Genomic DNA, 22,113 nt, shown 5'->3' on the forward strand with positions numbered 1-22,113 from the left:
ATACAGCTCAATATAATAAAGGTGTGAGGGACACCACATTTACTGACTGTATAAATGTTAGTCACAAAATCTAACGTACCTCAGGAAGTGTGCTGACGAGCGTGAGACCTCACCCCCTCCTCTTTCACAGACCGTGCATCAAACCCTGGACGTTCTCTGCATCCACTGATGATGAGATGGCTCCCGAGACGGCGATCTCACCCGTCTGGTCACAAGGTCGAGTCTCTGGCAAATACACACTGTATACTCCAGTCTTAAATGCCACCATGTTCCAATCCATATAGATGCACCTCAGCTGTGAGTCCTGACTTTCCGCAGGTGATCAGGGTGAGGTCCTGATAACCTCAGCAACACAGCCACTCAGTCCCAAATGCAAGCCACCTGGAAGGAAAAACAAAAGACAGAAACAAAAAGGCAGCCAGGCCCCCCAGCCATACAACATAAAATACAGTATGATTCATGTTGACATATGATTACTGTGGAGGAAGGACGAGCTGGATATAGGGTAGTTCCTTGTGAAATCATTCATAAATTAGCCATGCCACTAAAATACGCATATGAAAATGGTCATTGTTTACTTCCAGAGTGTTGGAAGCTGATGTTGACCCAAACATAAGATGGACCTGCTTATAAGGTCTCCCCCTCCCCGCATTTATGAATATTAGATATTTTTATTGAAAGAAAAAAATGCTTTGATTTGACAATAATGCTAATGAAAGCACATTGAGAAAGACAGAGAGAGAAAACAAAGTAAAGGCTAGACTGCATAAAGCAGTAAACAGTGCAAACTGGCTGAGCTCACATCATGTCTGACAGTCTGTTCTTGGCAGACAGACGTTTCTGCACGTTTTCTGTGCTGTCACTGGATTGTTGGACCCTGATGATGAGTTCTTATGTAATGTGTGTGCTGCTGCTGAGTCTGTTCTGAGGACATTACAGGAGGAAGTAAACCGCACATGACGTGGTGTGATTCTGCTGCTCTTCATGAAGATGAAATATCTCCTGACAAAGTTTTGAGCAGCCACAATAATGTGGTTCTGTTGTTGAAATAAATATGTGTGTGTGTGTGTGTGGGGGGGGGGGGGGGGGGTGTCAGAGGTCAGAGGGCAGGGCAATGAGTTCACTCTGATGTGATGAGTGCAAGGGCTCCTCGGAGAACTGTAAATAATGGTAAGTAATTGATTTAATGTCTTATTTGTGAACATTTTGTGCCAGTTCTTGTGGTGATCTTCCTAAAGTTGTGCAGATAAGTGACTGGTTTTAAAAATCAATCAGTCAATCAATCAATCAATGATTTTTTTTTTTATATAGCGCCAAATCACAACAAACAGTTGCCCCAAGGCGCTTTATATTGTAAGGCAAGGCCATACAATAATTATGTAAAACCCCAACGGTCAAAACGACCCCCTGTGAGCAAGCACTTGGCTACAGTGGGAAGGAAAAACTCCCTTTTAACAGGAAGAAACCTCCAGCAGAACCAGGCTCAGGGAGGGGCAGTCTTCTGCTGGGACTGGTTGGGGCTGAGGGAGAGAACCAGGAAAAAGACATGCTGTGGAGGGGAGCAGAGATCGATCACTAATGATTAAATGCAGAGTGGTGCATACAGAGCAAAAAGAGAAACAAACAGTGCATCATGGGAACCCCCCAGCAGTCTAAGTCTATAGCAGCATAACTAAGGGATGGTTCAGGGTCACCTGATCCAGCCCTAACTATGAGCTTTAGCAAAAAGGAAAGTTTTAAGCCTAATCTTAAAAGTAGAGAGGGTGTCTGTCTCCCTGATCTGAATTGGGAGCTGGTTCCACAGGAGAGGAGCCTGAAAGCTGAAGGCTCTGCCTCCCATTCTACTCTTACAAACCCTAGGAACTACAAGTAAGCCTGCAGTCTGAGAGCGAAGCGCTCTATTGGGGTGATATGGTACTACGAGGTCCCTAAGATAAGATGGGACCTGATTATTCAAAACCTTATAAGTAAGAAGAAGAATTTTAAATTCTATTCTAGAATTAACAGGAAGCCAATGAAGAGAGGCCAATATGGGTGAGATATGCGCTCTCCTTCTAGTCCCCGTTAGTACTCTAGCTGCAGCATTTTGAATTAACTGAAGGCTTTTCAGGGAACTTTTAGGACAACCTGATAATAATGAATTACAATAGTCCAGCCTAGAGGAAATAAATGCATGAATTAGTTTTTCAGCATCACCCTGAGACAAGACCTTTCTAATTTTAGAGATATTGCGTAAATGCAAAAAAGCAGTCCTACATATTTGTTTAATATGCGCTTTGAATGACATATTCTGATCAAAAATGACTCCAAGATTTGACACAGTATTACTAGAGGTCAGGGTAATGCCATCCAGAGTAAGGATCTGGTTAGACACCATGTTTCTAAGATTTGTGGGGCCAAGTACAATAACTTCAGTTTTATCTGAGTTTAAAAGCAGGATATTAGAGGTCATCCATGTCTTTATGTCTGTAAGACAATCCTGCAGTTTAGCTAATTGGTGTGTGTCCTCTGGCTTCATGGATAGATAAAGCTGGGTATCATCTGCGTAACAATGAAAATTTAAGCAATGCTGTCTAATAATACTGCCTAAGGGAAGCATGTATAAAGTGAATAAAATTGGTCCTAGCACAGGACCTTGTGGAACTCCATAATTAACCTTAGTCTGTGAAGAAGATTCCCCATTTACATGAACAAATTGTAATCTATTAGATAAATATGATTCAAACCACCGCAGCGCAGTGCCTTTAATACCTATGGCATGCTCTAATCTCTGTAATAAAATTTTATTGTCAACAGTATCAAAAGCAGCACTGAGGTCTAACAGAACAAGCACAGAGATGAGTCCACTGTCTGAGGCCATAAGAAGATCATTTGTAACCTTCACTAATGCTCTTTCTGTACTATGATGAATTCTAAAACCTGACTGAAACTCTTCAAATAGACCATTCCTCTGCAGATGATCAGTTAGCTGTTTTACAACTACCCTTTCAAGAATTTTTGAGAGAAAAGGAAGGTTGGAGATTGGCCTATAATTAGCTAAGATAGCTGGGTCAAGTGATGGCTTTTTAAGTAATGGTTTAATTACTGCCACCTTAAAAGCCTGTGGTACATAGCCAACTAACAAAGATAGATTGATCATATTTAAGATCGAAGCATTAAATAATGGTAGGGCTTCCTTGAGCAGCCTGGTAGGAATGGGGTCTAATAGACATGTTGATGGTTTGGATGAAGTAACTAATGAAAATAACTCAGGCAGAACAATCTGAGAGAAAGAGTCTAACCAAATACCGGCATCACTGAAAGCAGCCAAAGATAACGATACGTCTTTGGGATGGTTATGAGTAATTTTTTCTCTAATAGTTAAAATTTTGTTAGCAAAGAAAGTCATTACTAGTTAAAGTTAATGGAATACTCAGCTCAATAGAGCTCTGACTCTTTGTCAGCCTGGCTACAGTGCTGAAAAGAAACCTGGGGTTGTTCTTATTTTCTTCAATTAGTGATGAGTAGAAAGATGTCCTAGCTTTACGGAGGGCTTTTTTATAGAGCAACAGACTCTTTTTCCAGGCTAAATGAAGATCTTCTAAATTAGTAAGACGCCATTTCCTCTCCAACTTACGGGTTATCTGCTTTAAGCTGCGAGTTTGTGAGTTATACCACGGAGTCAGGCACTTCTGATTTAAAGCTCTCTTTTTCAAAAATGCAGAGAAGTATCATTCAGCACCATGAGTGCGAATTGTATCTTACAGCATGACCTTTTTTTGTTGGTCATTAAGCGTGGTAATGAATAAAAACCAATACAATGCTTTTTAATGTGTCTTTTTTGCCACCTACTCTTGTGTATGTACTATAATGACATATAAAAGTCTAGTCCGTGACGATATATAAAATAATCTGTTTCGATAGGTAGCTAGCCATGTTGATCAATACAGTGGTTTCCCATCTTGTTTAGAAATTGGTCTGTTAAACCATATGCAGTTTTTTTTAAAGGTAACATCATATAGTTACAAAAAAATTCAATAGCAGTTGTAGCTTTACATATTTGTACATGCTTAGTTCAATAATGATCTCTAAAATTTGAATTGTAAATCTCAAATATTGGGCAGCACAAATATTTTTTTCAATATGAAACCAAACCTGGAAAAAAAGTAAAAAAACAAAACAAAACAAAACAAAACAAAAAAAACATATTATTTTCATTATCCATTTTTTCACTTTGGTTTCAGTGTTTTTTTTTCCGTTTTTCATTTTCTAGTCTTTTTATTCAAATATGCACAGTCATAAAATGTTGAGCGATTATGAGCTTTCAATGAATTTTAGTAAATTCTTAATGCAAGTTGTATCCCATTGGAACAACATCTTACAAAAACTCTTAGTATAAATATTAAAAACAACAACAACAACAACAACAAAAAATGTGGTGAGTATTGTCAGCTAAGTGGTGTTTGGGGGTCAGTGTGCACATATTTGTAGCAAGCAATGTCTATTTAAATATGCAGGAATAATTTGCATAATCAACTCTGGTGAAAAGAGACTTTAGCATTCTCTTTCATCGAGAACACAAAAGTATTTTGCATTTTTGCCAAGCAGTTCTATGTGATGGTGATTAATTTGTCAATCGATGTGAAATGACTGCATCTTCTTAAAAGTACTAGTGTAAAATAATGATGAAGCATTGTCGTACAGCATAATGTGACAGGTGTTGTTGGGGCTTTTATCTGAATGGTTTTTATCTGTGTGAGGCTTCATGAATAATGCAGCAACATGTTGTGGACTGACAGCTCACTGCAGTATGTTTTCCCATGGAAGGGGTCACAGTAACAAAAACTTCACCAGCTATACTTTTTGTGACTAGTATACATTATAGATTTAACAGACTGCAGATACTATTTTATTATTAAAGAGGATTGTATAGTTGGTTGTAAAATTCAGATATGTAATATTAATGTATTGTCAGTGGTTTCGACAGCAAAACAACCAACAATACACACCAAAAAATTGAAACATTGGCTTTATTAAAGGTATTTTGTCAGCAGGATCCACAAAATTGTTTTAGGTAGTACAACCCCAAGTCAAGAAAAAGTTGGTACAACATGGAAAATGCAAATATAAAGAAAATGCAATAATTCTTACATTTACTTTGACTACTGTTTCATTGCAGACAGTATGAACTCAAAATATTTCATGTTTTGTGCAGCCAGCTCAATTTTGTTTGTTAATATGCTACATCCATGCCTGCAGCAAAGACCTGCAACACAGATAAAGACAATTTTTCCTAAATTTAAGGATTAAATCACCAAATGATCTTGTATTATTGTATTGTTAATAAAAATTAATAAAGAAAAGTATTTTAAAAAACGTGGAAACAAAAAGTTAATAAAAGTGCACAAACCACCTCATTTTCTGTTTAGTTTAAGAGACGATTTTTCGAGATTCAACACTGATATGGACATTTTTGCTGATATCTTGCAAATTATCTACAATACAATTGTTATAACGCTGTAAAAGTGTAATTTATTATAGCTGTTACTCACTAAAAACACAACTGTTTGACCAACCTACAACAAAACTAATTTAAATTAATGAAAGAATCAATCACTGGAGGTAATTACCCTTAAATGTTGTTATGGTGAATTTCACACATTGTACAGTATGAAAAAACCGACCTGATCATTTTCCATCTGAGTTTTTACCTCTGTCAGTGAAATTGTGGAGGCTCTGTTTTCAGCCGTTTGTTTGTTTATCTGTTTGTTTGTTTGTTTGTGAACAGCCTGGAGCCCACAATTTTTCATATATTGTTATGAATTTTTTTTTCTGAAGCTTTATATTCTAACGGGCAAGAAATGATTCAATTTTCAAGTTCATAGGTTGAACGGGAAAGTCAGGAAAAATCATGCAAAATTGGAAAAATCCCAGCCTTTAACATTGAATGAATTTTCAAAAATGAATAACTCTGTGAAAAAAGATCATATTTCTTTCATATTTATATTTCATATTTATGTAGGATGGTGTCTTTTATCGACTGACAAAGTTTGATCTGGATCTGATCTGGATTACAGATTTTGTGGCAATTTAAATTTAACATTGAAAACCCCATTCAATGTATATTTTACATTATATTTTAATCAAACGTACCCCAATCACTCTCATATTTGAAAGTGAGGTGCAGACTGACACTCATGATTGCCTGACAAAGTTTGATCCGGACTGTGGATTTTGTAGATATTTGAATTTAATATTGAAAAGCCCATTTGGTGTACATTTTGCATTATATTTCAATTAAAAGTGCTTCAGTCACTCTCATTTGTGATAATGAGGTGAAAACTGGCACTCTCAATGAACAGACTGAGTTTGATCCACATCTGAGCTGAATTGGTGGATTTAGCAGATACTTGATTTTACTATCCCCTACCCCTTTTCGGACATGTTGGGTACACAGTAGGAACTTTTTTGTTGTTGTCTTTACTGATCTATCTTGTAATTGTTGTTGTATCAAATGTTCGAAATAAACAGTTTTCATTCATTCATTCATTCACTATCGAAAAGCCCTTTTGATCTATATTTTGACGTGTGTTTTATCTTATGAAAAGCCACTTCTAACAGGACTTTGACCTTGAATTTTTTTTCCAAGGTAAAAATTTGTGGAATTGGAAACTAGTGTTGGTTGAGGTTTGTGCTCTAGTATTTGAATGGAACAGCCTTGCAGTTTCCACGCTGTCATCCTCATACTTCTTGTTTTCTCACACTGTGTTCCCTGGGAGGGTATTTCCATGTTTTGGTTTCTTTGCTACTGTGATACAGCAGCATACGTGTGCATGCACATCACTCTGTTGTGATGCACGAGCAGATGAGCGCGTTTCTCTCTGCTCCACTTTACTTACAAGCTGTGCAGTTGTAGGATTGTGAGAAGATCTGAGAGGATTGTGAATATCATTCTATAAAACAATGTCTTTGTAATCTCCTGACACACACACACACACACACACACACACACACACACACACACACACACACACACACACACACACACATCATTGAGGATGCTGAGAAAATGTAATATTTTCTGTAGGAAACCATTTGATGCAGTCAGAAACACATTGTTTTTATTTTCTGTGCTCCTGATGCAATGATGCAGTAAAAACTGGAACAGCTCAGATTTAAATGTGAAATACGTTTTTTCACATTTTTAAGCTTTTCATGCATTCTGAAATTCATTATTGCTCTTTTTGTTTCTGTCCACTTTCATCTTGTCCTCCCTTCCTTTCTTTCTTTGTCTTTCATTCTTTCTTTCTCCTTCTTTCCATCCCTTTCCTTCATTCATTTGGCTCATTCATTGTTTATTTCATTCATTTTATCCTTCTTTTCCATACTTTCATTCATTTTTCTTCATTCTGTTGTTTTTGTCTTCTTTCTTTCTCTCCTTTCTTTCTTTCATCCTGCCTACCGCTATTCATTCCTCTTGTCTTTTCTTCCTTCCTTCTTTTCTTCTTCCTCTTGGTTTCCGTTATTGTCCTTCATTCATTGTTTCATACTTTCATTCATTTTATCTTTCTTCCTTAGTTTTTTCTGTTTTCATTCTCTTTTCATTTCTTCATTGTTTTTGTCTCTCCTCTTTCTTTCTTTCTTTCTTTCTCCATCCCTTTCCTTTATGCATTTTTCATGTTTCTTTTGTCCTATGTCATTTCTTCTTTCTTTCCATCTGTTTTCTTCCTTTCTTCTGGCTTTTTCTTTTATCCTTCTCTCCTTTGCTTTTTCCTTTCTTTCTTTCTTTCTTTCTTTCTTTCTTTCTTTCTTTCTTTCTTTCTTTCTTTCTTTCTTTCTTTCTTGCTTAGCATTCCTACTGTTATTCTTTCCTCCATTCTTTTCTTACTTCCTCCTTTTCCTTCTTCCTCTTGATTTCCATTATTGTCCTTCACTCATTTGGTTTATTTATTGTTTAATTATTTCATTCATTTTATCTTTCTTCCAGAATTTTCTTTCTTTCCTATGCTTTCATTTTCTTTCATTTCTTTCTTTCTTTCTTTCTTTCTTTCTTTCATTTCTTTCTTTCTTTCTTTCTTTCTTTCTTTCTTTCTTTCTTTCTTTCTTTCTTTCTTTCTTTCTTTCTTTCTTTCTTTCTTTCTTCTTCTTTCTTTCTCCATCCCTTTCCTTTATTCATTTTTCATGTTATCCATTCTTTTGTCCTTTGTCATTTCTTCCTTCTTTCCATCTGTTTTCTTCCTTTCTTCTGGCTTTTTTCATTTGTCCTTCTCTCCTTTGCTTTTTTCTTTCTTTCTTTCTTTCTTGTTTATCATTCCTACTGTTATTCTTTACTCCATTCTTTTCTTACTTCCTCCTTTTCCTTCTTCCTCTTGATTTCCATTATTGTCCTTCATTCATTTGGTTCATTTATTGTTTAATTATTTCATTCATTTTATCTTTCTTCCAGAATTTTCTTTCTTTCCTATGCTTTTCTTTTCTTTTCATTTTCTTTCTTTCTTTCTTTCTTTCTTTCTTTCTTTCTTTCTTTCTTTCTTTCTTTCTTTCTTTCTTTCTTTCTTTCTTTCTTTCTTTCTTTCTTTCTCCATCCCTTTCCTTTATTCATTCTTCATGTTATCCATTCTTTTGTCCTTTGTTGTTTCTTCTTTCTTTCCATCTGTTTTCTTCCTTTCTTCTGGCTTTTTTCCATTTGTCCTTCTCTCCTTTGCTTTTTCTTTCCAGTCTCCTCTTTCTTTCTTTCTTTCTTTCTTTCTTCATCCCTTCCTCTCATATGTCTTGCTTCCTTCCTTCGTTCACCCCTTCCTTCTTTCTTTCTGAGGTCATAAAGATGTTCAGTTTTATATCTCCTGGTCACAGTGGTGTCCTTTAAGTAAACTAAAATCAAAGTGGGATTTTGGGAAAACATTACTTGAAGTGCTGAGGAGCAGGAAAGAAACTTGATAAGAGAGAAGTCACGGACTGAGACAGAGACAGAGAGAGAGAGAGAGAGAGAGAGGAGAGAGAGAGAGAGAGAGAGAGAGAGAGGAGAGAGAGAGAGAGAGGAGAGAGAGAGAGAGAAGGTTGTGGTTCAGTGGGAATCAGTGAGCTGAGCAGTTTTCATCCTTTGACTTATCAAACTGAGCTGATCTTTTTCTGGATCAGATCCAGATGGACACATGGAACTTTATTTCTCCACCCGTCTGTGCATGCATGCGTGTGTGTGTGTGTGTGTGTGTGTGTGTGTGTGCATTCAGCAGAAACCCACATTATGTGCCGTTATGCACCAGTGAAATATTTATCTGTGTCTCTTTAGTTTTTTCTACGTTTTATTCAGTTATTATCACCAGAATACTTTACTTTTCTTCCTCTGTCCAAACAATACAACATACATTTGTGGATCATATGAGTGCACGTAGGCCTGCTCGTGCACACACATTCATACATCATGTGCACGTGTCAGATTATCTGCTTGCAGGGAGTCTCAAATCACATTTCTGGAGTTTCTGAACGTACTGCTGTGTGTCAGATCCCAGTGCACGTTAAAGACTGTGGCAGTAACATTTTATGAGGAGGCTGATCCTCCTCCTTTAGAGCAGAGAGGAGAATAACTCTGCTTTCCTGAGATCATCCATCCCAGCAGCTGTTTATACATTTAATGAGGCAAATTATTCAAGCTTTCATCTATTATTAATTCGCACACAATCATCCCCAAACATCCTGCACTGCACTTTCTTATCGACTTTAAACTCACGATTATACTTTACTGTTCAAATGTAATAGCTCCCACTGTAAATGAGGTTTTCTTGTTTATTTATTTACTTATTTTCATTATTACTGAAAAAATAAACCAGTTTTCAAGGACAGCATTGAAGCTGATTTGGAATAACTATCTTTGCAGAAAACTGAAGATTCAGATTTTGTGACAAAAAACAGGCGTTGGTGGAGGGAAGCTTTCTAATGACTGGATTGTATTAAATAGTAAACTCATCACGATACAGATAAACAATTAATAATTTATGAATTTATAGCACTGTACAAACATTTTTGCCATTCTGGTGTTTCTGTATACATGTGTTTTTTGTGGGTTTTTCTTCATTAATATATTAATAAATTTTAAAAAGTTTGAAAATTTTTGTTTAATTTCATTTACAGGAATTAGTTTGTAAAAGAAAGCAATAGATTTTGTCACATTAAGTAAAACCTGATTACTTTGTGGCAGGCCAGGTAAAAAATTATTGATTTAAATAGACTTTTTTCATTTTATTTATTTCACTCTTCTAAATGAGACTATTCAAATAATATCATTAGTTATAATCTTTATTGACATGCTAAAACATAAAGGTGCACATACAACATGTAAAAATACCATTAATTAATGGTACCATTTCATATTTCAGTGATGTTTTAAGTACTAATTTCTAAAAAATGATTTGTAATGATTTTCTTTGATTTTTTTTACAGCGATTTAAATCAGCTGATTTAAAGCTTTGTGGCGGTAACGATTAATCGCCAGCATCGACATTTTTACACATTACTGTGCAGTGTCTAAAGAGCTCCATATACACAAAAATTTGATTGTTTATATGGGAGAAGCACTAATTGTTAGAATTAATTTCATACTATGTTTGCCATCTGTCCAGCAGGTATCCAGCTAAACCTTCATGTAAAAGTTGCCTAGATTTTATCCTGAGTTTATTCCAATGGTCTTTTTTATTTTCCATTTTAAGCCTCTTTTGTTTTGTTTTTGTTGTTGTTGTTGTTTTTTGTTTTCCCGTCACAGCTAAAAGGTCTTCCATGTTTTTATGCTGTACATTTTGATCACAATTTGACACCTCCAACATTTGTTTCTGGTGCAATAATCCAACATATTTAATGTAGCGCCCCAGTGAGGGAGACCTTTATGATGACCCCTGGAGGCAGTCTGAGTGGGTGTAAACACTCATCCACTGTGGCCATATGGACTCCAGCCCCCATCTGACCCTCCCCTCCTCCCCGCCCAGCATGACACACTCATCTTTCTAACTCCTATCTGCCTGATGCTGTGGAGAACCTGCACCTGACAGGTGAAGAAAATGGACATATAGTCCAAAGTAGGAGTGGGTTTGAGGAGGCTTCATGGTGCTCTAACATCTTTACTGAACTGAGTAGGACCAAGTGTCTTTCATGTGGTATGTATTTTTTATTTTTATTTATTTATTTTTTTTTGGAATGGGACGACAAAATGAACAGCAGGAAAGTAGCATCTGAATTTGCAGTTATAAGATGATACAGCTCTTTTTCTTTTTATTTGTTTGCTTGTGCACTACTTTTTTATGCATGCACAGATTACCCAATAAATAATCTGGTGGGAATAACTGGCCATAATGGAGGCTGGTTTTCCATGTACTGTGAAAGGACTTGAGTTGATTCAAAGGTGAAAATTGATTAATTTGATAATATTCACTTTTTTGGCCTTTATTCTCATTCTTAATACTTTTAAATCTGCGGTTGGTAATCGATGACACGGATATTATTCATTATTTCCTAATATGCCTCTGTATCTGCATCAAATTGGAGGGTCACACTCAATTTTAATTATTAAAATCCTTCATTTGTCAGCCTGCAGGTGACATCACAGGGCTTTTGTTGTTATGGTGATATGTGATCCAGATAATATCAGTGTGGCGACACCGGATACTCCTGTTTTGTGATTGAGGGACTGAGGGTCTGGTGGTGATGGGGGGAGATTAAATCATCTGGAATTGAATGCCCAGCTGACTAGCACAGTGTGTGGACAGTAAGGTGTTGGGTTGCATTTTCATTACGTCCACGAGTAGGCAGTGATGTTTTCTGCTGAAGTCAAATTCAGGGCTTTAATCCCCTCTGAGGATGTGAGCCTTGTTTGACAGAGAAATGAGACAAGTGAAGCTGGAAAACTGGATGAAGGCTCGCCAGTGAGTCAGACGTGAGTTTGCTGCTTTTTTCATTCCAATTCATTCTTGTCTTTCCTCCAATCTGTTGTTTGTTTTGTCCTCTATCAGAGCAGGGAAGGGGGTGTTTTCAGCCATGAAGCTTGGCAAGATCAAGAGCGCTAAAGACGACCACAAGAAAGGGGGTAAACAATGCACGAAACACACAACAATCAGTCCAAAATATATCCGAAATTCAAAGTGAAAAACTGATGCTGCCGTCCAAACCTCAAGTTGACATGAAGGCAACAAAATGCAACAGCTTCACTGAGCAATGGTACGTTTTCGGGTGTTGGCTGTGCAGATGAACCAGCGATCCTGGACACGGAAGACCTGGACAGGAAAGCAATGCGTCTTGCTGGAACTCTGGACCCAGACGCCATCTCTCTGGCATCTGTCACCGCCATCACAACAAATGTCTCCAATAAGAGGTCTTGTCTTTGTTTGTGTAGAAAGAGACAATGATAAACACTCACACAATTACAGCCTCAGTAGATATACTGCAAACTGCTTGTTCTTTAGCGTAAGCATTGGGCATTGCATGTATCGGACTATTTTTACTATTAAAAAAAAACACTGAGATAATGTCCAAAAATGCACTTGAACTTTTACACTACATTTTCACTGCATCACATTCTTTCAGATCAAAGCCGGATATCAAGATGGAGCCAAGCTCTGGGCGACCGGTGGACTATCAGGTGTGCATTTAGAGCATTTATTTACTTTTTTAAATATTATTGTTCAACTCCAGACTCTTTTGGTGTCTCAACCTGCCAGGCATAGGCCCCTTTTCATGGTCTACTAATTTATGCAAAAAGCTTTCAAACATAGTACACCAGATTGACATATTTGTGTAATAGGTTGTTGCACTGTGTTTGTCTTTCTATCTTCATTTCCCCCACTTTTCCAATTCAACAACCAAAATCTAATTAATAGAAATAGGTTATTGCTTTGATCCAGAAACCTTTAGCCTGGAGGTAGTTGCTCCATTACTTTGGTTAAAGACCTGTAATCTGGCTAATGATCTTGATAGCACACAATTTAGAGTTTGATTAAATATTTGGGATTTTTCTACACATGCTTGTGGAATAATTGCTGGAAAGTCCAATGATGTGTGGCAGTGCTGCTAGTTACCTCCATGCTGGCAGCAGAACCAGCTGAATTTATTTCCCATAGTCTAGTTTGACTGTGAAAATGTCTCCCGTTAGATCAGCATCACTGTGATTGAGGCCCGACAGCTGATAGGTCTCAACATGGACCCTGTGGTGTGTGTGGAGATTGGGGAAGACAAGAAGTACACATCAATGAAGGAGTCCACCAGCTGTCCATATTACAATGAGGTGAGACATTTAAATCTCTGATTTTGGTTTGCATGAGGATTGTTTAATCTAATGTCCATTGTCCCCATCAATACCACCGTCACATTGGCCTTCCTCTTCAAATATTACTTAATCCCCTTCCCATAATCTTACCAGTGCATTGATTACTGGATAAAGGACTTGACTTTCAAGATGCACACTTTGTCCATGGAATGTTGGAGTGTCTGAGCACTGCATCTGGCATATTTTTGCGTACACGTGACAGAATTTGTTTCTATGGTTGTGGGAGCTACAGGTCACATGATGCACCTTTCTCTCAGAAAAAAAAAAAAAATCTATTGTGTACTTGACAATGAATGTATTTCTGTGGTTGTTATTATCCACACACACTCAATATTAAAGTCTATCACACAGTGTAGTTTTTTGTCTCTAGCCTCAGTGCACATTTGGCAACTTGGCACAGCACAGATGCGTATCAGCCGCACTTGAACTCATCAAATGTAGGAAATAATTTTATCTTTTGTGCAAGGAGCCACACATGGGAGCACTTGTGCAGTGCTGGGCACAGTGCGCACCTCCAGTTTGTCCTTTTCAGATACACGCCATAATGTGCAGTTTTTCTGAGATACGATTCTGCATTGAGTTGGCTTAAATCTGAGTGTTGTTTCTTAGTTTTGCCGAGCAGCAGAGTGTGTATTATGTGTGTTATGTGCTGCCGATGTTGGTGAGACTCACACTCAGCCTCCGGGTTGCATCCTGCAGGGATACAATCAATTCTGTCTGTTTGGAAAAACCTCTGTAAGAGACGACCCTGAAAACCAGGTTTGATGAAGAAAATGAGGTGGGCTTCATTGATAATTGGCAAAGCTTCTGGGGAAAACCTGGTCTTGTTAGGAGAGACGGCATCCATCCCACTTTGGATGGAGCAGCTCTCATTTCTAGAAATCTGGCCAATTTTCTTAAATCCTCCAAACCGTGACTATCCAGGGTTGGGACCAGGAAGCAGAGTTGTAGTCTTACACACCTCTCTGCAGCTTCTCTCCCCCTGCCATCCCCCTATTACCCCATCCCCGTAGAGACGGTGCCTGCTCCCAGACCACCAATAACTAGCAAAATCTATTTAAGCATAAAAATTCAAAAGAAAAAATAATATAGCACCTTCAATTGCACCACAGACTAAAACAGTTAAATGTGGTCTATTAAACATTAGGTCTCTTTCTTCTAAGTCCCTGTTGGTAAATGATATAATAATTGATCAACGTATTGATTTATTCTGCCTAACAGAAACTTGGTTACAGCAGGATGAATATGTTAGTTTAAATGAGTCAACACCCCCGAGTCACACTAACTGTCAGAATGCTCGTAGCACGGGCCGAGGCGGAGGATTAGCAGCAATCTTCCATTCCAGCTTATTAATTAATCAAAAACCTAGACAGAGCTTTAATTCATTTGAAAGCTTGTCTCTTAGTCTTGTCCATCCAAATTGGAAGTCCCAAAAACCAGTTTTATTTGTTATTATCTATCGTCCACCTGGTCGTTACTGTGAGTTTCTCTGTGAATTTTCAGACCTTTTGTCTGACTTAGTGCTTAGCTCAGATAAGATAATTATAGTGGGCGATTTTAACATCCACACAGATGCTGAGAATGACAGCCTCAACACTGCATTTAATCTATTATTAGACTCTATCGGCTTTGCTCAAAAAGTAAATGAGTCCCACCCACCACTTTAATCATATTTTAGATCTTGTTCTGACTTATGGTATGGAAATAGAAGACTTAACAGTATTCCCTGAAAACTCCCTTTTGTCTGATCATTTTTTAATAACATTTACATTTACCCTGATGGACTACCCTGCAGTGGGGAATAAGTTTCATTACACTAGAAGTCTTTCAGAAAGCGCTGTAACTAGGTTTAAGGATATGATTCCTTCTTTATGTTCTCTAATGTCATATACCAACACAGAGCAGAGTAGCTACCTAAACTCTGTAAGGGAGTTAGAGTATCTTGTCAATAGTTTTACATCCTCATTGAAGACAACTTTGGATGCTGTAGCTCCTCTGAAAAAGAGAGCTTTAAATCAGAAGTGTCTGACTCCGTGGTATAACTCACAAACTCGTAGCTTAAAGCTGATAACCCGTAAGTTGGAGAGGAAATGGCGTCTCACTAATTTAGAAGATCTTCACTTAGCCTGGAAAAGAGTTTGTTGCTCTATAAGAAAGCCCTTCGTGAAGCTAGGACATCTTTCTACTCATCACTAATTGAAGAAAATAAGAACAACCCCAGGTTTCTTTTCAGCACTGTAGCCAGGCTGACAAAGAGTCAGAGCTCTATTGAGCTGAGTATTCCATTAACTTTAACTAGTAATGACTTCATGACTTTCTTTGCTAACAAAATTTTGACTATTAGAGAAAAAAATTACTCATAACCATCCCAAAGATGTATCGTTATCTTTGGCTGCTTTCAGTGATGCCGGTATTTGGTTAGACTCTTTCTCTCCGATTGTTCTGTCTGAGTTATTTTCATTAGTTACTTCATCCAAACCATCAACATGCTTATTAGACCCCATTCCTGCCAGGCTGCTCAAGGAAGTCCTACCATTATTTAATGCTTCAATCTAAATATGATCAATCTATCTTTGTTAGTTGGTTATGTACCACAGGCCTTAAGGTGGCAGTAATTAAACCATACTTAAAAAGCCATCACTTGACCCAGCTATCTTAGCTAATTATAGGCCAATCTCCAACCTTCCTTTTCTCTCAAGATTCTTGAGAGGGTAGTTGTAAAACAGCTAACTGATCACCTGCAGAGGAATGGTCTATTTGAAGAGTTTCAGTCAGGTTTTAGAATTCATCATAGTACAGAAACAGCATTAGTGAAGGTTACATATGATCTTCTTATGGCTTCGGACAGTGGACTTATCTCTGTGCTTGTTCTGTTGGACCTCAGTGCTGCTTTTGATACTGTTGACCATAAAATTTTATTACAGAGATTAGAGTATGTCATAGGTATTAAAGGCATTGCGCTGCGGTGGTTTGAATCATATTTGTCTAATAGATTACAGTTTGTTCATGTAAATGGGGAATCTTCTTCACAGACTAAAGTTAATTATGGAGTTCCACAAGGTTCTGTGCTAGGACCAATTTTATTCACTTTATACATGCTTCCCTTGGGCCTGTATTATTAGACGGTATTGCTTAAATTTTCATTGTTACGCAGATGATACCCAGCTTTATCTATCCATGAAGCCAGAGGATACGCACCAATTAGCTAAACTGCAGGATTGTCTTACAGACATAAAGACATGGATGACCTCTAATTTCCTGCTTTTAAACTCAGATAAAACTGAAGTTATTGTACTTGGCCCCACAAATCTTAGAAGCATGGTGCTAACCAGATCGTTACTCTGGATGGCATTTCCCTGATCTCTAGTAATACTGTGAGAATCTTGGAGTTATTTTTGATCAGGATATGTCATTCAAAGCGCATATTAAACAAATATGTAGGACTGCCTTTTTGCATTTACGCAATATCTCTAAAATCAGAAAGGTCTTGTCTCAGAGTGATGCTGAAAAACTAATTCATGCATTTATTTCCTCTAGGCTGGACTATTGTAATTCATTATTATCAGGTTGTCCTAAAAGTTCCCTAAAAAGCCTTCAGTTGGTTCAGAATGCTGCAGCTAGAGTACTGACGGGGACTTGCAGGAGAGAGCATATCTCACCCGTGTTGGCCTCCCTTCATTGGCTTCCTGTTAATGCTAGAATAGAATTTAAAATTCTTCTTCTTACTTATAAGGTTTGAATAATCAGGTCCCATCTTATCTTAGGGACCTCGTAGTACCATATTACCCCATTAGAGCGCTTCGCTCTCAGACTGCGGGCTTACTTGTAGTTCCTAGGGTTTGTAAGAGTAGAATGGGAGGCAGAGCCTTCAGCTTTCAGGCTCCTCTCCTGTGGAACCAGCTCCCAATTCAGATCAGGGAGACAGATACCCTCTCTACTTTTAAGATTAGGCTTAAAACTTTCCTTTTCGCTAAGGCTTATAGTTAGGGCTGGATCGGGTGACCCTGGACCATCCCTTGGTTATGTTGCTTTAGACGTAGACTGTGTTTCATAATTATTGTATGGCCTTGCCTTGCAATGTGGAGCGTTGATTGATTGATTGAAAATGATCTTCTATTAAAAGAAAGATACTTCTTCATGTTCACATAAAAAAAAAAATTGTAGATTTCTCTAGTTATAATTAAGCATCATCTCTCACTGTTCATCAAAGGCAGCTGGTCTCCTACAAGGCAGGTGTGAAGATGAAAGGTTCATGATCACATTCACGCCATCTATCATGCAATTTATCTGAAATATTTATTTGATATCTTCTGAACTTGCTGTCAGAGTGGGTCTAAAAGAGGAATCCAGGCTGATGAGCTTCTTTCTTCTCTGCAGTATTTTGTCTTTGACTTCCACGTCCCTCCTGATGTCATGTTCGACAAGATCATCAAGCTCTCAGTAAGTACTGCGTATCTCAAAGTACACAAACTAGGCCTTATATACACACTGTTTATATGACACACTTGTTTTGTGGTATCATTCCTGGAATACACATCACACTTTGGCATGTTATTGAAACCTCCTCCTTAAGAGTATTTAGCTGTATGCCTAAGAGCCCCTTCACACATAGTGCAAAGTTTGGACGAAAATGGCAAAATAGCGCAAAACAGTTCTAAATTAGCATACCACAAAAACATTGTGCCGAAGGGCAAGCGTGCACAAACCCGGTGCGAGAGTTCGTGCACACACCAGTTCTAAATTAGCATACCACAAAAACATTGTGCCGAAGGGCAAGCGTGCACAAACCCGGTGCGAGAGTTCGTGCACACACCGGTGTCTTTCGGGCAGGAACACACAGTGCCAGCTGCAGCACATCACGCTGCTTATGTGGAATATAAAAAAAAAATAAAACCAGCTGGTACCTGTGGGACCACATCGCGCCGCTTTTGTGGTGAAAAAAAACAAAACTTATGACTCGATGGACGCGAACTTGCCCTGTCCAAAAGCTCTGATTGCCAGTCAAAGACTTTGCCACTGAGCTACGGAGCTATTCTTTGAAAGCTGCATGAATCTGCCTCATATCAGAAGGGACATGGAAGTATTACACAAAAAAAAAAATTAATTCACACACCATATAAAAACACGCATTTATGAAGTGAGCAATACAAATGATCTGCTCACTTCCTCTGTAAATGACATACAGTCATGAAATGACATGAAGAGCAATTCGCTCTTCTCATTCATGTCCACTTCTGCTGGCGCGTCTCCAACCGGCCGTGTGCGCGTGTCTTGTGGACGATGCACCGCAGGACACTGCGTCATGTGGAACAGAGCTCACGTGGGTGACATGAAAGTGAGATCACCTGCTGCGTGTTCTGGGCTGACGGCTGGTTTCAACCATGTGCGTGCCGTGAGCGCGCTCGCTGGCTGCAGTATGTCTCCACAGTGATATATAAATATGTTTTTATTTATGTCCACTTGATAACAGCAAACACAGTACGTGGTGTCCAGCTGGAATGTCCAGATCCACAGATTTCCACAGCCGCTTCAGTGGGAGGACACACCTCCTGTCATCTCGGCGCACACACCAAAGCCACACTCGTGTGGGACTTAGACACATTTCTCTGCGAGTACGAAAGTGATTGTCTGCAAACTGCTGTCGTGCCAAGAGTGTGACTGGCCACACATTTTCTAAGTGCCATGGGAGTGTTAGATGTTCATGTGTGTCACCTGGAATTTGGCTGACACCTGCCGCGAGAGGGTGCGATGGGTTCACACAGTGCACACTTTGTCTTTCAGGTGCTTGTGTGTGCAATTAGTTGTAGCATCAGGTGTACGAGGCGTTGGAGGTAGGGACAACATTACACAGTTTGCACACGATTCCTGCGTCATGCACACTAAGTGTGCACTTCGTCCAATCTTCGCAATATGTGTGAAGGGGCCTTAAAGGTCACCATTAAAGTGGTCATATTGTGCAAAATCAACTGCAGTTTAATGTTTAACATCCTCAAAGCTCCACATTTCTGTGCTTGTGCATGATGACCTTCTAATGCTTTAAACTACATTTAAACCAAGGGGCAACCTCCAGCAGAAGGGCTGGTTATTGCAGTACCTTGAATGACCACTTGAGGCTGGCTCCAAAAGCAAGTCACTCCCCATAAACACCCATGTTAAAACCCCCAACTTTGTATTTGATGTAAAAAATGTTTACAGCCTGGTTTTGGTCTCTATAGTCAGCCCAGTCTCTTTCTTTTTTTTTCCGTGATGCTGTCACGACGCGATCAAGTGTCAGTTTGTAGCCCCCCGTGTCACCACAAATTTTGTGACACCATCAAGAAATAATTTTGTGATACCATCACAAAAATGTAACACATTTTGTGACGGTATCACGAACTAATTAATTAAATCACTTTTTGTGATGCCATCACAAACTTTCCATGAGATGGGGTTTCTATAGTTAGTTTCCCCATTTTTGACAAAGGAAGGAGGGGTGACTTTTTATATAACTCACTAGTTTAAGAAACTTTAACCCATAAAGGTAGGAATAATTAGGGGCATGGTTGTTTTGAGTGACAGCTAGAGGGCTAAGATGTAGAGGGCCCCGCTAACCGAAGCTGCTGCCATTAGCAGAGGCTGCTAGCTGCTGTGGATTCAACCATGTTTGTGCTTTTTGACCTTTTCATTACAAATATCTGAGATAATATGGCTTGTAGTGCAGTTAGTTGTACTAGCGTACCACCTAAGAGGTGTGTGCTCCAGTATTTCCATTGAGTGAAATCACTAGATTGCCATGTTAGCATTGCTAACATTTATTAGCATGTATCCAAAGCCCACCATCATCACTCCACGGTTATCCAAGGCAATAGGCCAATCTGAAATTTTAATACCCTCACGCAAGCCACCTGTTGTGAAAACCACAAACTAGTCCACAAAATTATTTTAATCAAGAGTCAAATCAAGATTAGCCTGTTAGCGTTTTCATATGTACAAGATAGTACACTCCTCTTCTTTACCGATTTATGGCTTGGCCAGGAGTTGAGTGGAGTCAGACCCTGCCAAGATCGCAACATTTGGAACCACCTCATTTGAGCTTCACACCACCTCTCTTCGGAAAACCAAAGGGGGAAGTCGCAGACAGTTTGTCCATTATGTTTACAGTGTCTCAGTGTAGACACCTGTGATATGTGTTGTGAAGGTTCTTCCCATTTAAAGCAACAAACACAGAAACAAAACACCTCTTACAGACCTGAAAAATATTTTTTATAATTACTAACAGTGTCAGGCTAATTGAAGAGATTATAATTATGCTTCAGTGGAGCAATATGTGCCTATAAGGTGAAGTCATTAGTGATCTCCCGTGCCAGTAACAAGATATGTTTGTCTCTATGATCAGGTTATTCACTCTAAAAACCTGCTGAGGAGTGGGACGTTGGTGGGGACCTTTAAAATGGATGTGGGCACTGTTTACTCTCAACTTGGTAATCAAACTGTTGCTACAATATGACAAATACATTTTAATGCATATTTATTCAGGTCCACAAGTAACTAGGACAGTGAGATGATTTTTGTAATTTTGCCTCTTTACGCCAACAGAGTCCCATTGAAATTAAACAATCAAGATGTACTTCTAGAGCAGCATTACAGCTTTATTTAAAGGGGTTTAACAAAAATATGGCATTAACATTGCCGGACCACAATGGAAACAAGTGTTTATCTGTGTATTTTAATGGGGAATTACATATGTATTTTGTGCATTATTTTACTAAATACATTTAATCAAAGTTGTCACTGCCCAAATACTTATGGACCTGACTTGACTGTATAAAGTCGTGTTTGTTGTTCTGGTATAATCTGTTTGCTATAACTTGGAATTTTTCCTGTAATTGTTGTTGGTTAAATGGATCCTTATCGTTTCTGAAACCTGTCTTAGAACATCAGTTCTACCACAAGTGGGCTATTCTGTCTGATCCCGATGACATCACTGCAGGATGTAAAGGGTATATTAAGTGTGACATTGCTGTGGTGGGTAAGGGCGACAACATCAAGACCCCACACAAGGCCAACGAGACTGATGAAGATGACATAGAAGGGTAATGCAAATTTTTGGTTTAGTTAATATAAGGCTAATCAGCGTGCAGCTTTTGGTACAGTTTTCCCTCTCTTCCAGGAATCTTCTGCTCCCTGAGGGTATCCCAGCAGAAAGGCAGTGGGCGAGGTTTTACGTGAAGGTGTATCGTGCTGAGGGCCTCCCAAAAATGAACACCACCATCATGGCTAATGTGAAGAAAGCCTTCATAGGAGAAAACAGGGACCTGGTGGATCCTCTGTTCAAGTGCAGTTTGCAGGACAGAAGTAACCCCCGATCATTTCTAGACGGTGTTAGCCAAGTACCAAAGCCACATGATCAACCACCATTTGGTTTTTCCTGAATGTGTCTCCAGGGTAAAACCTCAGTCCAGAAGAGCAGTTATGAACCAATATGGAACGAGCAAGTCGTCTTCACAGAACTGTTCCCTCCGCTCTGCAAGCGCATAAAAATCCAGATAAGAGACTCCGATAAGGTCAACGACGTTGCCATAGGAACACATTTATTGATCTACGCAAGATATCAAATGATGGAGGACAAAGGTACGTCGAACAGCCGTGTATGCTGAACATGTCACTGAGATTGATCAAGCTGTGAAGTATATTAATTAGTCATTTTTAACGAGTTGAGATTCAAGTCTATGCATGTACATGACCCTCCAGACCTGTTAGCGCCAGCTGTAGGATTTTAGCATTTAGATGAACTTGCAGTCAATGCGTGCATTATCATATATTGATTCCAATATAGTAGCCAGAAAAAA

At 38.6% G+C, this 22,113-nt stretch overlaps 1 protein-coding gene across 1 annotated transcript in view; it reads left to right on the forward strand.

Annotated features, from left to right (window-relative positions):
• The window catches only part of otofa (otoferlin a), a 243,711-nt gene that overhangs the window by 148,613 nt on the left and 72,985 nt on the right, over positions 1-22,113 (forward strand). The window contains exons 6-12 of the mRNA XM_034161625.1: positions 11,976-12,049; positions 12,208-12,334; positions 12,547-12,601; positions 13,112-13,243; positions 17,663-17,725; positions 20,661-20,745; positions 21,198-21,357. Coding sequence (XP_034017516.1) covers positions 11,976-12,049; positions 12,208-12,334; positions 12,547-12,601; positions 13,112-13,243; positions 17,663-17,725; positions 20,661-20,745; positions 21,198-21,357 — 696 coding nt within the window. The remainder of the gene's footprint in view (positions 1-11,975; positions 12,050-12,207; positions 12,335-12,546; positions 12,602-13,111; positions 13,244-17,662; positions 17,726-20,660; positions 20,746-21,197; positions 21,358-22,113) is intronic.

The sequence above is a fragment of the Thalassophryne amazonica genome, chromosome 21 (genome assembly GCF_902500255.1).
Source record: "Thalassophryne amazonica chromosome 21, fThaAma1.1, whole genome shotgun sequence".
Classification (NCBI taxonomy): Eukaryota; Metazoa; Chordata; class Actinopteri; order Batrachoidiformes; family Batrachoididae; genus Thalassophryne; species Thalassophryne amazonica.